The sequence below is a fragment of the Tachyglossus aculeatus genome, chromosome 24 (assembly GCF_015852505.1).
Source record: "Tachyglossus aculeatus isolate mTacAcu1 chromosome 24, mTacAcu1.pri, whole genome shotgun sequence".
In the NCBI taxonomy this organism is placed as follows: domain Eukaryota; kingdom Metazoa; phylum Chordata; class Mammalia; order Monotremata; family Tachyglossidae; genus Tachyglossus; species Tachyglossus aculeatus.
This window is the reverse complement of record NC_052089.1, coordinates 23,143,346-23,158,575: the sequence shown is the minus strand read 5'-3', so window position 1 is coordinate 23,158,575 and position 15,230 is coordinate 23,143,346. Positions and strand designations below refer to the sequence as shown.

The 15,230-nt window shown below is 50.5% G+C and overlaps 1 protein-coding gene across 1 annotated transcript in view; it reads left to right on the top strand.

Moving 5' to 3' along the window:
* The window catches only part of CHAF1B (chromatin assembly factor 1 subunit B), a 33,781-nt gene extending 20,118 nt beyond the window's left edge, over positions 1-13,663 (top strand). The window contains exons 7-14 of the mRNA XM_038766235.1: positions 1,878-1,962; positions 4,351-4,444; positions 7,628-7,697; positions 7,803-7,891; positions 10,078-10,240; positions 10,897-11,337; positions 12,979-13,076; positions 13,298-13,663. Of these exons, the coding sequence (XP_038622163.1) occupies positions 1,878-1,962; positions 4,351-4,444; positions 7,628-7,697; positions 7,803-7,891; positions 10,078-10,240; positions 10,897-11,337; positions 12,979-13,076; positions 13,298-13,413 (1,156 nt within the window). The 3' untranslated portion in view covers positions 13,414-13,663. The remainder of the gene's footprint in view (positions 1-1,877; positions 1,963-4,350; positions 4,445-7,627; positions 7,698-7,802; positions 7,892-10,077; positions 10,241-10,896; positions 11,338-12,978; positions 13,077-13,297) is intronic.
* Positions 13,664-15,230: the final 1,567 nt, after the last annotated feature.

Below are 15,230 nucleotides of genomic sequence, written 5' to 3'. Positions count from 1 at the left end.
TATTCATTAAGTACTTAATGTGGGCCAAACATGGTACTAAGAGCTGGAAAAGAGCATTCAGTGGCAAGAATTAGACCCGATCCCTGACCTTTGAGGGCCCACGGTCCAAGAACGGCAGGGCGGGATTTGGTGACAGATAGTCAGTGGTATTTATTGAGCGGTTAATGTGCACAGAGTACTGTACTAAGTGCTTGGGAAAGTACCACACAATAGAGTTGGCAATTGTGTTCCCTGCCCACAAGGAGATTATAGTCCACAGGGGGATTCAGACAGGAAAATAGGTTAGAGAGTAGGGCAGTAGTAGAGTATAAAAATATTTGCAAATGTGCTGTGGAACTAGGGTATCAGAGTGTTTATGGAATACAAAGCCAAGGGCATAGTCGACGCAAAAGGGAGTGTATATTATACTCTCCCAAGCACTTAGTAATAATAATAATAATCATGGTATTTAAGTGCTTACTATGAGCCAGCTACTGTACTAAGCACCGGGGTAGAAAACGTGGTAATCGGGTTCAGCACAGTTCCTGTCCCACATTGGGCTCAGTCTTAATCCCCATTTTACAGTATAGTGCTCTGCACACAATAAGTGCTCAATGCAAATTATTGCTTGGTTGAAATTGGACAGGGAAAATGAGGGTTTAGTCAAGGAAGGTTCCTTAAAGACAAAGTAATAGAAGTAGCAAAGAACAACTTAAAAACCTAGCTTGGAGTGCATCATGTCCAGTGGTAAAGGGGTCCGTCCGGGAACCTCGACAGGAATCAGAGGGCCCGGGTTCTAATCCTGGCTCCGCCACTTGTCTGCTCTGTGACCTTGTAGTAGTTACTTAACTATTCTGTGCCTCCATTACCCCGTCTGTAAAATGGGCATTAAGACTGGGACTGTGTCCAACCTGATTAGCTTGTATCTACCCCAGCAGTGAATGCGATGCCTGCACATAGCAAGCACTTAACAAATAATAATAATGATGATATTTATTATTTATTTATTTTATTTTATTTATATATTTATTAGAACAGTGCTAAGCACTGTTCTAAGCCCTGGGGAGGTTACAAGGTGATCAGGTTGTCCCACGGGGGGCTCCCAGTCTTAATCCCCATTTTACAGATGAAATAACAGGCACAGAGAAGTGAAGTGACTTGCCCAAAGTCACACAGCTGACAGTTGGCGGAGCTGGGATTTGAACCCGTGATCTCTGACTCCAAAGCCCGTGCTCTTTCCACCGAGCCACGCTGCTTCTCTTTAAATACCATTTAAAAAAAAATACACATTGTTTTATCATCGCCCAGGTCATCGAGTTTCCACCCACAGTCAGAGCTTCCCAGTGTTGAAAAATATATGGGAAGCAGCGTGGCTCAGTGGAAAAGAGCATGGGCTTTGGAGTCAGAGGTCATGGGTTCAAATCCCAGCTCCGCCAATTATAAGCTTTGGGCAAGCCACTTCACTTCTCTGTGCCTCAGTGACCTCATCTGTAAAATGGGGATGAAGACTGTGAGCCCCCCGTGGGACAACCTGATTGCCTTGTAATCTCCCCAGCGCTTAGAACGGTGCTTTGCACATAGTAAGCGCTTAATAAATGCTATCATTATTATTATTATTAAATCAGAGGTACGGGTCTCCCCGGCAGAATATGGGTTCCCGCCCCTCGTGACCGCCGAGACACTTCGGGGTGATGAACCCGGGACCCCGGTCTGACCCTTGGACAGCAGAAACCCCCGAAAAGCCAGTGGGGACGTTAGACGGGGCCTCAACTTGACTTTGCGTGAGCAAATTTGGGGGACTCCAGTGGACAGTTTTGGTTACGGAAGGTCTCTGTGGGTTAGGAGAGGGAGCTCTGTGAGGGGAGAGCCGAGAGGTAACGTACCTCTTTGTTGCCCAGGGTGATGCGAGTGTACAGCACGCAGAAGAAGCGAGTGGCCTTCAACGTCACAAAGATGCCGTCCGGAGCAGGGGCCGAAGGAGAGGTAAGGAGCTCCCCAACCCGGGTGGCTAAGCTGCTCAAGAGTCGCCTCTCAGACGTCGCAGCTCGTCGTACTTGGGGCTTCTCCGTTTATTTGAACGAGTCGAAACCCAGGACGTTGCCATTTACGGGACAGAGCATTGCACTGAGTCAGGGTGACTTCCAGTTCATTCATTCAGCCGTATTTATTGAGCGCTTACTGTGGGCAGAGCGCTGTACTAAGCGCTTGGAAAGTACATTTCCCCTGCCATTCCCTTCCCTTCAGGGAGAAAATAGAGTCAGTAATGTTAACACCCCCCCACCAAGCCCCCACCTGCTACACACAGGCACGTTCTCAGGAACCGGACAGCTGGGAGTTTAATTAAGCGGAAGCAGTGTTTCCTAGCGGAAAGGCCACGGACTTGGAAGTCAGATGACCTGGGTCCTAATCCCGGCTCACTTATCCCAGTCCTGTTTCCAGGACTGAATAAATTCAGTAGCATTTATTCAGCCGTATGTATTGAGCACTTACTGTGCTTAGAGCACTGTACTAAGCACTTGAGCACTGTTTCCAAGACTGAATAAATTCAGTAGCATTTATTCAGCCGTATTTATTGAGCACTTACTGTGCTTAAAGCACTGTACTCAGCACTTGAGCACTGTTTCCAGGACTGAATAAATTCAGTAGCATTTATTCAGCCGTATGTATTGATCACTTACTGTGCTTAGAGCACTGTTCTAAGCACTTGAGAGAGTACAGTATAACAATAAACAGACACTTTCCCTGCTCACCATGAGCTTACGGTCTAAAGAACTTAACTTCTCTGTCCCGGTTACCTCATCTGGAAGATGAAGACTGAGACTGTGAGCCCCATTTTGGACCTGGACTGTGTCCAACCTGATTACTAAGTTCTACCCCAGCACTTAGAACAGTCCTAGGCACGTAGTAAGTGCATAACAAATACCACAATTATTATTATTATCATCATAATCGTCATCAATAATAACAAGCCTTTTGCTTAATTAATCCCCCCCCAGACTGTGAACTCGTCATGGGGGTTGTGCGCCTTGCCCATAGTAAGAGTTCAATAAATACGATTATTAATAATAATAATCTGGGGCATGTTGGCCAGAGATTGATGAGGAAGAGGGGACCGTTTGTGCCCTTGCTCTCAAGTATCGGTTCATCCCTGGGGTGGATGTGACTGGTTGGGAAAAGGCAGGAGCTGACAGAGGAATTTCCTCTGTCTTCCACAGGGGCCTAATGGAAAGAACACAGGGCTGGGAGCTAGGGGCCCTGGGTTCTAATCCCGGTTCGGCTATCTGTCTCCTTTGTGACCTTGGGTGAGGCCCTTAACTTTGCTGTGCCTCAGTTTCGTCATCTGGAAAATGAGGATTCAGTACTTGTTCTCCCTCCCCCTCAGACTTGGGATCGGGTCTGATCTGATTGTATTTTATCTACCCCAGTGCTTAGCACAGTGCTTGCAAAGAGTAAACATTCAGCAATAATAATAATGATTAGTATTATTATTATTGCTGTTATTATAATACTGAGTTAATTATCCGGGATGAATGAGCTGATTCTGACTCTGAATATGCCCGAGTTTGGTAATTGCAAACAAGTGCTTGCCCAACTTCATCTGGGCATCCAAACCATCTTTGATGATCATTATTGCTATTATTATTATAATACTGAGTTAGTGATCCGGGCTGAATGGGCCTATTCTGACTCTGAATATGCCTGAGTTTGGTCATTGCAAACAAGTGCTTGCCCAACTTCATCTGGGCATCCAAACCATCTTTGATTATCATTATTGCTATTATTATTATAATACTGAGTTAGTGATCCGGGCTGAATGGGCTGATTCTGACTCTGAATATGCCTGAGTTTGGTAATTGCAAACAAGTGCTTGCCCAACCTCATCTGGGCATCCAAACCATCTTTGATTATCATTATTGCTATTATTATTATAATACTGAGTTAGTGATCCGGGCTGAATGGGCTGATTCTGACACTGAATATGCCTGAGTTTGGTCATTGCAAACAAGTGCTTGCCCAACTTCATCTGGGCATCCAAACCATCTTTGATTATCATTATTGCTATTATTATTATAATACTGAGTTAGTGATCCAGGCTGAATGGGCTGATTCTGACTCTGAATATGCCTGAGTTTGGTCATTGCAAACAAGTGCTTGCCCAACTTTATCTGGGCATCCGAGCCATCTTCGATTATCCCACCTAACCCGTTTGACTGGTTTATTGGTTGTCTTTATTTGGAGTAAAAAAAAAAAAACCACTATAAAGAGAAAACTGTAGCTCACCAGTCTGGTCCTCCCACTGCTGTCCTCTTGGGACAGATGTATCAACGTCGAGGCAGGTGGCAAAGTTTCAACTTGTTTTTCTCTCTTCAGGCCAGAAGTTACCGGATGTTCCACGACGACAGTATGAAGTCTTTCTTTCGCAGACTCAGTTTCACTCCCGACGGTTCTTTGCTTCTTACACCAGGTAAGCAGCTGAAAGCAGGAGACTTCTCACCCTCCCGCCTGCTCTCCCCACTCTGCTTCTCGGGGTGGCGAGACTGATTCCGAGCATCTCCTGTGCTTGGCACATTTCCCTGCTGGGGCAAACGGCCGGCGATGACCAGTTCTCCATGTTCAGCTGGAGACCGGGCAACCTTGGGAGCTCGGGAGCTGAAGAGGAGTCGTCTCGTTCACCTTGAGCTGCTAAACCACTAACCCAAGGGCGCGTTCAGCACCTCCTCTTGAATGAATGAGAAGGGAAACGTTCCCTTGCCCCCAAGGAACTTCCATTCGAACAGGGAAGGCAAACCAGACTCCAGAGAACACGCTTCAAACTCTCTATGGATTTGAGTAGGGGTATTTTCCGCGCTCTCCAGTGGGTCCAAATGACTACAAGCTCCTCAAGGGCAGGGACAGGGCTTTCCTATTCATCTCCCAAATGCCTAAGAGTGCAGTCTACACTTTTAAGGCGCTTAGGAAAAGCTGGTGAATCAATCATCCTGGAGTATTTATTGAATACCTCCTGAGGACAGAGTTCTGTACTGAGCCCTCGGGAGAATGCAACAGTCCATAGATCTCACTGCCTTTGAAGTTACAATCTAGCAGCAGGCACACACTGAGTGATTTGAGATAGGAGGAGAAGGGAAAAATATTTATTTAAGCGCTTATACCGTGCGAAACCTGTGGTAGATACCAAATGAAGAATTCAGACATGGTCCCTGTCCCACGCAAGGCTCACAGTCTCCTAGTTGGGATAGGCGAGCATGTAGAAAATCTTTAGAAGTCAAAGCCAAATTTGTAAAATTCAGACATTAGCATGGAAGCCGGTAACTGAACAGCTGTAGCCTCTACATCGTATGCTACTTTCCCAATTCATTCATTCATTCATTGTCGTATTTATTGAGCGCTTACTGTGTGCAGAGCCCTGTACTAAGCGCTTGGGAAGTACAAGTTGGCAACATATAGAGACGGTCCCTACCCAAAAGCGGGCTCACAGTCTAGAAGGCGGGCTCACAGTCCCAAGCGCTTAGTACAGTGTTGTTCACACAGTAAGCATTTGATAAATACCATTGATTGATCGTTATGGGCTTCGCCTCCTGTGCTGTCTAGTTAGGGGGCCGCCCTAGCCCTGTGATACCCCTCCCCTGCCCCCTGGGACCCGAGGTGTTCACGGTGATATTATAATTGAGAGCTTCCGGCTGGCGTCATTCCGACGTTACCATCTTCTGACGTTTGTTCCTGGAAAGATTGTCATTCAGTCTTTGGTTTCCTTGCTTCGGAACGCGACCTGCTAACAATAATAATAATGGCATCTGTTAAGTGCTGGGAAGGATACAAGGTGATCAGGTTGTCCAACATGGGGCTCCCAGTCGTCATCCCCATTTTCCAGATGAGGGAACTGAGGTCCAGAGAAGTGAAGTGACTTGCCCAAAGTCACACCGCTGACAATTGGCGGAGCCGGGATTTGAACCCGTGACCTCTGACTCCCAAGCCCGGGCTCTTTCCACTGAGCCACGCTGCTTCTCTGATGTCGTCAGGAGGAAGCAGCAGCTCTGCCAACTGTCCGCAGAGGCTCCCCGTTACAGGCCGCTTGGAAGCCAACGTCGATCAAACGATCTGTCAATAGTGAGGGCTATATATATATATATATAGTATATAGTATAGTATATAGTATAAGGAGACTACAGTAGACAAAAGCGAAAATGCGTCAAAGATGCTTCAGGTTAGAAACGGTGAGAGACGTAGGCGCCTCCAAGAATTTCAGAAGGGGATGTACCCGCTTCAGGAGACCTGGCGTGATGAGCCAAGTGAGGTTCATCGGAAGAGGTGGGGTGGGGAATTTGGAGAAGGGGATGCCCTGTGACGTGGTTTGGATGACCAGCGTGGCTTAGGAGAAAGAGCACGCTCTTGGGAGTTGTGGGTTTGAATCTCACTTAGCTGTGTGACTTTGGGCAAGTCTCTTAACTGCTCTGCGCCTCAGTTGCTTCATCTGTAAAATGTGCTTAGCACATAGTAAACGCTTAACAAATATTATCTTTTAGACTGTGAGCCCACTGTTGGGTAGAGACTGTCTCTATATGTTGCCAACTTGTACTTCCCAAGCGCTTAGTACAGTGCTCTGCACACAGTAAGCGCTCAATAAATACGATTGATGATGATGATGATGGAGTAATATGTTGGAGGAACGGTGAGAAGCTTCGCTTGACTCGATCAGAGAGGTGAGGCTGGGAAGAGTCAGAGGGGAAACAGGAAAAGACGGGCCCTTTGTTCGAATTAGAAGAGAGTTAAATGTTGAGGTGGTGTCTGCATTGGGGCCCCCCCCATTCTGTCACAGGCATATGTATATGGGCGTCGAGAGTACAGAGTAGGGGCCGGTGAGTGGTGGTTGTGTCGGTGGTGGTATTTACAAAGCGATCTTGGGAAAGTAGATGCCCGAGACACACTCCCTGCCCTCAAGGAGCTTAAAGTCTGTCCAGGGAGGGCGTCGAGAGTACAGAGTAGGGGCCGGTGAGTGGTGGTTGTGGCGGTGGTGGTATTTACAAAGCGACCTTGGGAAAGTAGATGCCCGGGACACACTCCCTGCCCTCAAGGAGCTTAAAGTCTGTCCAGGGAGACCCACGTGAAAATGTCCCCTAACAGTAGAAGAAGAATAAATAATCGAGTGTGTCTCCACCCAAGCACTGCTAAGGGTGGGCGTAAATAAACACGAGTGTGCATTTTGAGGCTGTAGCCCAAGGAAACGCACATAACCATGCGTCCCTTCTAGACTGTGAGCCCGTTGTTGGGTAGGGACCGTCTCTATATCAATCAATCAATTGCATTTATTGAGCGCTTACTGTGTGCAGGGCACTGTACTAAGCGCTTGGGAAGTACAAGTTGTCAACATATAGAGACAGTCCGTACCCAACAGTGGGCTCACAGTCTAGAAGACAGTGGGCTCCTAAATGTTACCGACTTGTACTCCCCAAGCACTTAGTACAGTGCTCTGCACACAGTAAGCGCTCATTAAATACGATTGAATGAATGAATGCGTCAGCCAAGTGACCAGGGTGTGTGAGCGCGAGATGATTTTTCACAGGAAGGAACCGTGTAAAGCCTCGTCTGAGTGCCCTCATTTGGGGCTTGACGGTTAACGTGTTGACTTTTCTTTCCTGTCTTATCATCTCAGCTGGTTGTGTGGAATCAGGAGAAAACGTCACAAACACCACGTATGTCTTCTCCAGGAAAAACCTCAAAAGGTACGGCATTCCGAGAGACGCTCGCAAGGGTTTTCCCCAAACCTTCCCCATTTCTTGGACCGGGTTCCTGGCGCCCCTCGCTAAGACTCCCGGGATTCTTTTCAGGCCTATCGCTCATCTCCCTTGCCCTGGAAAAGCAACTCTGGCTGTCCGCTGCTGCCCAGTCTACTTCGAGTTGAGGCCCGTCAATTCAGGTACCGGGTCTGTGTGATGGGGGGAACCGGGGGCCGGGCTGAATGGGCACAGAATCCGATCTCCTTTCCCCGAGGGTCCTTCCGGGCTGCTCGGAGGCAGTGGGATACCCTGGATGACCCCTTTCCAACTTCAAGTCTACCTCCAAGTTTAGGTGCCAATCCTGTCATGGGCTTTTCTTGATTCTCAGAGCTCTCGTTCCTTTTAAGTGCTTGTGCGTTTACAGATAATGATAATAATAAGTGCTTACTATGTGCCAAGTACCGTTCTAAGCGCCGGGGGAGATACAAAGTAATCAGGTTGTCCCACATGGGGCTCACAGTCTTCATCCCCATTTTCCAGATGAGGGAACTGAGGCCCAGAGAAGTGAAGTAACTTGCCCAAAGTCACACAGCCGACAGTTGGTGGAGCCAGGGTTTGAACTCATGACCTCTGACTCCAAAGCCCGCGTTCTTTCCACTGAGCCACGCTGCTTCTCATTCTTCTTCTTATTATTATCATATTGTACTCTCATTCAGTCGTATTTATTGAGCGCTTACTGTGTGCAGAGCACTGTACTAAACGCTTAGTACAGTACTGTGCACACAGTAAGCGCTCAATAAATACGAATGAATAATAATAATTTTGGTATTTAAGCGCTTACTATGTGCCAAGCACCGTTATAAGCGCTGGGAGAGATACAGGTAATCAGGTTGTCCCACATGGGGCTCACAGTCTTAATCCCCGTTTTCCAGATGAGGTAACTGAGGCCCAGAGAAATGAAATAACTTGCCCAAAGTCACACAGCCGACAGTTGGCGGAGCCGGGGTTTGAACTCATGACCTCTGACTCCAAAGCCCAGGTTCTTTCTACTGAGCCACGCTGCTTTTCATTCTTCTTATTATTATTATCATATTGTACTCTCATTCATTCAATCATATTTATTGAGCGCTTACTGTGTGCAGAGCACTGTACTAAACGCTTAGTACAGTACTTTGCACACAGTAAGCGCTCAATAAATACGAATGAATAATAATAATAATGGTATTTAAGCGCTTACTATATGCCAACCACCGTTCTAAGTGCTGGGGGAGAAACAAGGTAATCAGGTTGTCCCACATGGGGCTCACAGTCTTCATCCCCATTTTCCAGATGAGGTAACTGAGGCACAGAGAAGTGAAGTGACTTGCCCAAAGCCACACAGCTGACAGGTGGCAGAGGCGGGATTAGATCCCATGACCTCTGACTCCCAAGCCCGGGCTCTTTTCACTGGGCCGTGCTGCTTCTCTGATAGCTTTTGGAGCCACGGAAATATTAACTTGCGTTAATTGATCACTTCGGATATTGAAAGGGGGCCGCAACCGTGAGGTCAAAAATCTTGGCGGGGCGTAAAGGGTCCCTTAAACGTTGGCCCCTCGTGCCTGTTTCGTCACCACTGACCAGTGCCCTGGGCAAATCAGTTTCATCCACTGGGATCGTGCCACTTTCCTCTCCCTGCATCACGGGGATCAATCAATCAATCAATCGTATTTATTGAGCACTTACTGTGTGCAGAGCACTGTACTAAGCGCTTGGGAAGTACAAGTTGGCAACATCTAGAGACAGTCCCTACCCAACAGTGGGCTCACAGTCTAGAAGGGGGAGACAGAGAGCAAAACCAAACATATTAATAAAATAAATAGAATAGATATGTACAAGTTAAATAGAGTAATAAATATGTACAAACATATATACATATATACAGGTGCTGTGGGGAAGGGAAGGAGGTAAGACGGGGGGTTGGGGAGGGGGATGAGGGGGAGAGGAAGGAGGGGATGCCGAGGGTCATATGAGACATTTCATGGGAGAGCGCTCTGGGGAAATCAAAGCACTTGACGAATCGAGACCGTCCCAACGTCGTCCTTTGTTCAGTGCCTGACTTGTGCAAAGGATTACTAGGCCCTGTGAGGAATTGTAGGAGAGACAAGAGACAAGATCCTCGCCTTGGAGAAGCTTCCAGTCTACCCGGGTTGTGGGGAGCGAGGAAATAGAAAGCACAAACCGCTTTTCCAGCTGGCCTACAGCAGTCCAGCAGAGATCAAAGACTGGACTGTCGCGGCAGCTGTAGGTCAAGAAAAGACCCGACGCACCCAGTCGCTTTGTTTTGTGAATCTGTTGGTTTTTTCCTCCGATGTTTCCTCCCCAAATGTTGGGGCATCGTCCTCTATAGACAAAACACCGGAAGACTGTAGTCCAGAGCTGTTCAAGCTGCCCTACCGGCTGGTGTTTGCCGTGGCTTCGGAAGACTCGGTGCTTTTCTACGACACGCAGCAGAACTTCCCTTTCGGCTACGTCTCTAATATCCACTACCACACGCTGAGCGACATTTCGTGGTGAGTCATCCCTGTTGGAGGGAACCAGGAAGGAGGGATCTTTTCCCCCCCCGCTCCTCTCCGATCCCCAAGTTCTGGGGCTTGGGGAGGAAGGTTCCAGTGTTGTCTGTCGTCCTTTCTCCGTCCTTCTCTCCCCACGCCAAGATTTGGGCGGCATGCCCTCCGTCAGCTAGTCGGTCCCGTCCGGGCTGGGCCGCGCGCAGTCGCATCTTGGGGAGCTGTGGGCTCGCGGGGAGCCGGAAGGTCGGGTGGGGCGGGACGGCTGGACCGGGGTTGTCCCAACTTCCGTGGAGGACTCCAGCGGAGCAGGGTGATCCTAACCCGGGAGACAGGGAGGGTACGGATTTTCCTTTCCCACGCCCAGGGCACTCAGCTGACCGGGTCGGATGAGGCGTACCTTGCAGATACCGCCCTCCCTCCTCTCCTAGCCCTGGGGGCTCCTCTCGGTCAAAGGCCGGAGAACCACCCGGCCCCCCACCCGCCCAGCGGGCGTCCGGCTCGGTGGTGAGAAACCCCCTGGGCCGAGATTGCGTTTGAGCTGAGACTTCCCTCCCAAATGAGCATGAGAGGCCGGCGGTTTCTCTCCCGGCCCGTCCCCTTCCCACTCCCCCGCCCTCCGGTCCCGCTCTGACCCTCCGCCCGTCCCGCCCGCCCAGGTCCAGCGACGGGGCCTTCCTGGCCGTCTCGTCCACGGACGGCTACTGCTCCTTCGTCACGTTTGAGGCGGGCGAGCTGGGCGTGCCCTTGAAGGAGAAGCCGGCGCTCGGCGTGAAGACGCCCAACCCCGGGGAGAAGAAGGCCAAGAGCCAGGCCCAGCAGCGCGGGGTCTCGCCGGTGCCCAGGACCGCCGAGGGAACCCCCCCAGTTAGAGCCCGAGACCCCGGCACCCCGTCGCCGCCCCTCCAGGCCAAACAGCCTCCGGCCCTCCCGGGACCCAGGGAGCCTGCCTCCACCCCTCTTGGGGGCCGCAGCTCGGCCACCCCGCCCTCGGAGGAGCCGAGAGACCCGCAGCCCGGCGGCGGTCACCCCGGGAAAGGGAAGCAGCCCCGGAGGGTCACTCTGAACACCTTACAAGCCTGGAGCAAGTCCACGCCGCGGTGAGCGCGCTGGCCGAGGCCTGGGCTGACCCGGGGGCGGGCCGGGTGGGGTCGAGCATCTCAGCAGCTTCCCAACAGGTTTGGAAGCCTCCGCGGAAGACAGCCCCCTGAGGGGGTCCTAAAGGGGAGAGCGAGGGCCGTTAGGTGCCTCATCCCTAACGGAGAGGCAGCATAGCCTAGTGGATAGAGCCCGGGCCTGGGTTCTCATCCTGCTCCTCCACTTGCCCGCCGTGTGACCTTGGACAAGTTACTTCTCCGGGCCTCACCTGTAAAATGGGGATTCTCCCCCTTCTAGACTGTGAGCCCACTCACTGTTGGGTAGGGACCGTCCCTATGTGTTGCCAACTTGGACTTCCCAAGCGCTTAGTACAGTGCTCTGCACACAGTAAGCGCTCAGTAAATACGATTGATTGATTAAGACCGCGAGCCCCGTGCGGGACAGGGATCGTGTCTAACACGGTTTGCCTGCCTCTGCTGTGTGCAGAGCACTGTACTAAGCGCTTGGGAAGTACAAGTTGGCAACATATAGAGATAGTCCCTACCCAACAGTGGGCTCACAGTCTAAAAGGGGGAGACAAAAACTACGTATGTTAATATACATGTACATAAAATACACAAATAATAATATACATATGTGTGTGCACGCCCTACCTCTGGCCTGGAATGCCCTCCCTCCTCACATATTCTATTTATTTTATTTTGTTAATATGTTTTGTTTTGGTGTCGGTCTCCCCCTTCTAGACTGTGAGCCCACTGTTGGGTCGGGACCGTCTCTATATGTTGCCAACTTGGACTTCCCAAGCGCTTAGTACAGTGCCCTGCACACAGTAAGCGCTCAATAAATACGATTGAATGAATGAATGAACGAAAGTGCTCGGGAGAAGACAGTATACCAAAGTCGGTAGACACGATCCTTGTCCACAGTGAGCTTGCAATGTAATAATGGTGGCGTTTGTTAAGCGGTTACTATGTGCAAAGCACTGTTCTAAGCGCCGGGGAGGATACAAGGTGATCAGGTTCTCCCCCGTGGTGTGTACAGTCTTCATCCCCATTTTACAGATGAGGGAACCGAGGCCCGGAGAAATGAACTGACTTGCCCAAAGTCTTGCAGCTGACAAGCGGCGAAGCCGAGATTAGAACCCGTGACTTCTGACTCCCAAGCCCGGGGCTCTTTCCACTGAGCCACGCTGCTTCCCATGGAGGCAGACATTAATATCCGTAAATAATCCGTATTAATCCGTAATTAATTACGTAATTAATCCGTAATTAATATCCGTAAATAATAAGTTACGGATTTGTACATAGATACTGTAGGAGAGGTGAATAAAAGGCGTGAATCCAAGTGCAAGGCTGACACAGAGGGAGTGGGAGGAGGGGAAATGAGGTCTGGGTACGTGAAGGAGGCTAAAAGGGAGAGCTGAGGTGGAGAGTATTAGGTTCCAGACTCAGTTTCCTTTCTGCTTGAAGCACGCCTCCCTAGAATTGGCTAGGAACAGGGATCTCCCTCTGCAGCCTCTCTCCAAGAAGTTCCCCTGGGTCATTTTGAAGCTAAAAAGTTGGCAGTCGGTCCCCAACCACGATCCCAACGAGTCCCCTCGGGGGTTGAGCACGAACCTGACTGATGAACATATTTTAAACCAGGAGAATAAGCTTGATGCCTCTAAAGCCCGACGCTCCAGCCGCCGGCGATGCTCCGGGCCGGGAGGCTCCCACGCCGTCCACGGACACGGTCCAGCCAGGTCAGTGTGTCGGGTGACGGCTTCCTCGCTCCGGGCGGCGCGGTGCGGAAGCGATCGCGTTCCGAGGTCGTGTCCGGTTCCCTCTGGGCAAAGGGAAGTCAGGAAGAGGAATAACCTCGGCCGGTTCGCTTGGGTCGCCTTCGGTAGATTAGGGAAAACTCCCAAGGAGGTTGCAAAAATCAGTTGAGCCTCACTGTCGCGGTTGTCTTTCGATGTCGCAGAGCTACTGGAAGACCCCGCGTGCCAGCCTCCGGCATCCAAACGCCCCAGACTGGCCCCCGAGAGGCCCCTCCCCGAGTCTCCCGAAAGCGAAGCCGCCGGCGGTTCAAGCAGCTGAGACTTCGCCGGCTGGCAGGCGGACTGGACGCAGCGCCCCGAAGTCAGGAGGGGACCCCCGCATCCCCGGGGGGCAGGGGGCCGGCCTGCGGAAGCAGAGGAGCGACCCCCTTCGCCCCCCGACCCCCTGCCGTGGCAGCTGGCTGCTGGGCCCCGGACACTTGATTCCCGCAGCAGAAGAGACTGATCTGTTGCAGCTTCATTTGCGGCCCAATACCGTTGTTTCAGAGCCATCACGATTTTTGCTTGGAGGCAGGAATAAATAAAAAAAAAAAGATACCGTATAACTTTTTCATTTTTAGGCTCAATGCTGAAATTATACCCCCTCACCTCCCCCCGCCCCCCCAAAAAAAATCATCACGCACCATTGCTCCAGATGGCTATGTCCAGGCTGAGGTGAAGACGTTTGAATTCTGCCCGACGTCGGTGCATGAGGGGAAAGACGACCGTCTCGATCCCGCCCAGACTCCCGTTACCTTCCGGAGCCCGGACGGAGAAGAAGAGGAGGATGGCATTTTGAGGGGTTGCTCCCCGAGATTGCACGGCGCTCCACCGACGGGCACTTCAGATGACCGCTTCGTTTCCGATGCCGCCTTTTTCTTATCACTCTGCCCTTGAAAACAAGCTCCCCTCTCAATAGCAGTTCCAGTCGTCAGTGGCCCGACTGAGGGCAGAGGGAAACTGTAGCGATACCGGTGGTTCGGGCGGGTCTTCGGGCCCGTGTTGCAGCCGAGAGAAGTGGATAAGCCAGAGTTTGTGTTTTGGAAAGCCAGTCCCTCCGTCAATCCATCAGGAGTATTTATTGAGCGCTGACCTTCAGTTTACTGAGGCCTTGGGAGAGGACAGGAAAGTAGACGCAATCCCTGTCTTAGCTGGTAGTCACGGATGATTTTGGATTTCTTTGTGATCTGTAGCTACCTACAAGTCGATGCGGGGGGTGTAAGGTGGCCTCATTTTTTTCCAGTGGAAATTGGAGCCTTTGGAGTCTTTTAGACTGAGAGCCCACTGTTGGGTAGGGACTGTCTCTATATGTTGCCAACTTGTACTTCCCAAGCGCTTAGTACAGTGCTTTGCACACAGTAAGCGCTCAATAAATACGATGATTGATTGGAGAATTTGGCTTTTAGTCTATACATTAATAATAATAATAATGGCATTTATTCATTCATTCAATCGTATTTATTGAGCGCTTACGATTGATTGGAGAATTTGGCTTTTAGTCTATACATTAATAATAATAATAATGGCATTCATTCATTCAATCATATTTATTGAGCACTTACTGTGTGCAGAGCACTGTACTGAGCGCTTGGGAAGTACAAGTTGGCAACATACAGAGACGGTCCCTACCCAACAGTGGGCTCACAGTGTAGAAGGCTGTATTAAGCGCTTACTTTGTGCAAAGCCCTGTTCCAAGCGCTGGGGAGGGTACAAGGTGATCAGGTTGTCCCACGGGGGGCTCGCAGTCTTCATCCCCATTTTACAGATGGGGTAACTGAGGCACAGAAAAGTGAAGTGACTTGCCCAAAGTCACACAGCTGACAGTGGGTGGAGCCGGGATTTGAACCCCTGACCTCGGACTCCAAAGCCCGGGCTCTTTCCACTGAGCCACACTGCTTCTTCTACATTGACACCTCCCTCCTCTTGCCTCCTACATTGACACCCCTGGCCTCCTCCCCACCACAGAGCACACTGCCCTCACCTCCCTTCTTCCAGCCCGGGTTGGGGCCTATCCAATGAGCAGAGCTTAATGGACAGCAGTTGTGGGAAACACAGAACCGTGCCTTGTAATTGGGGATTCCCCGGCCCCGACTTTGG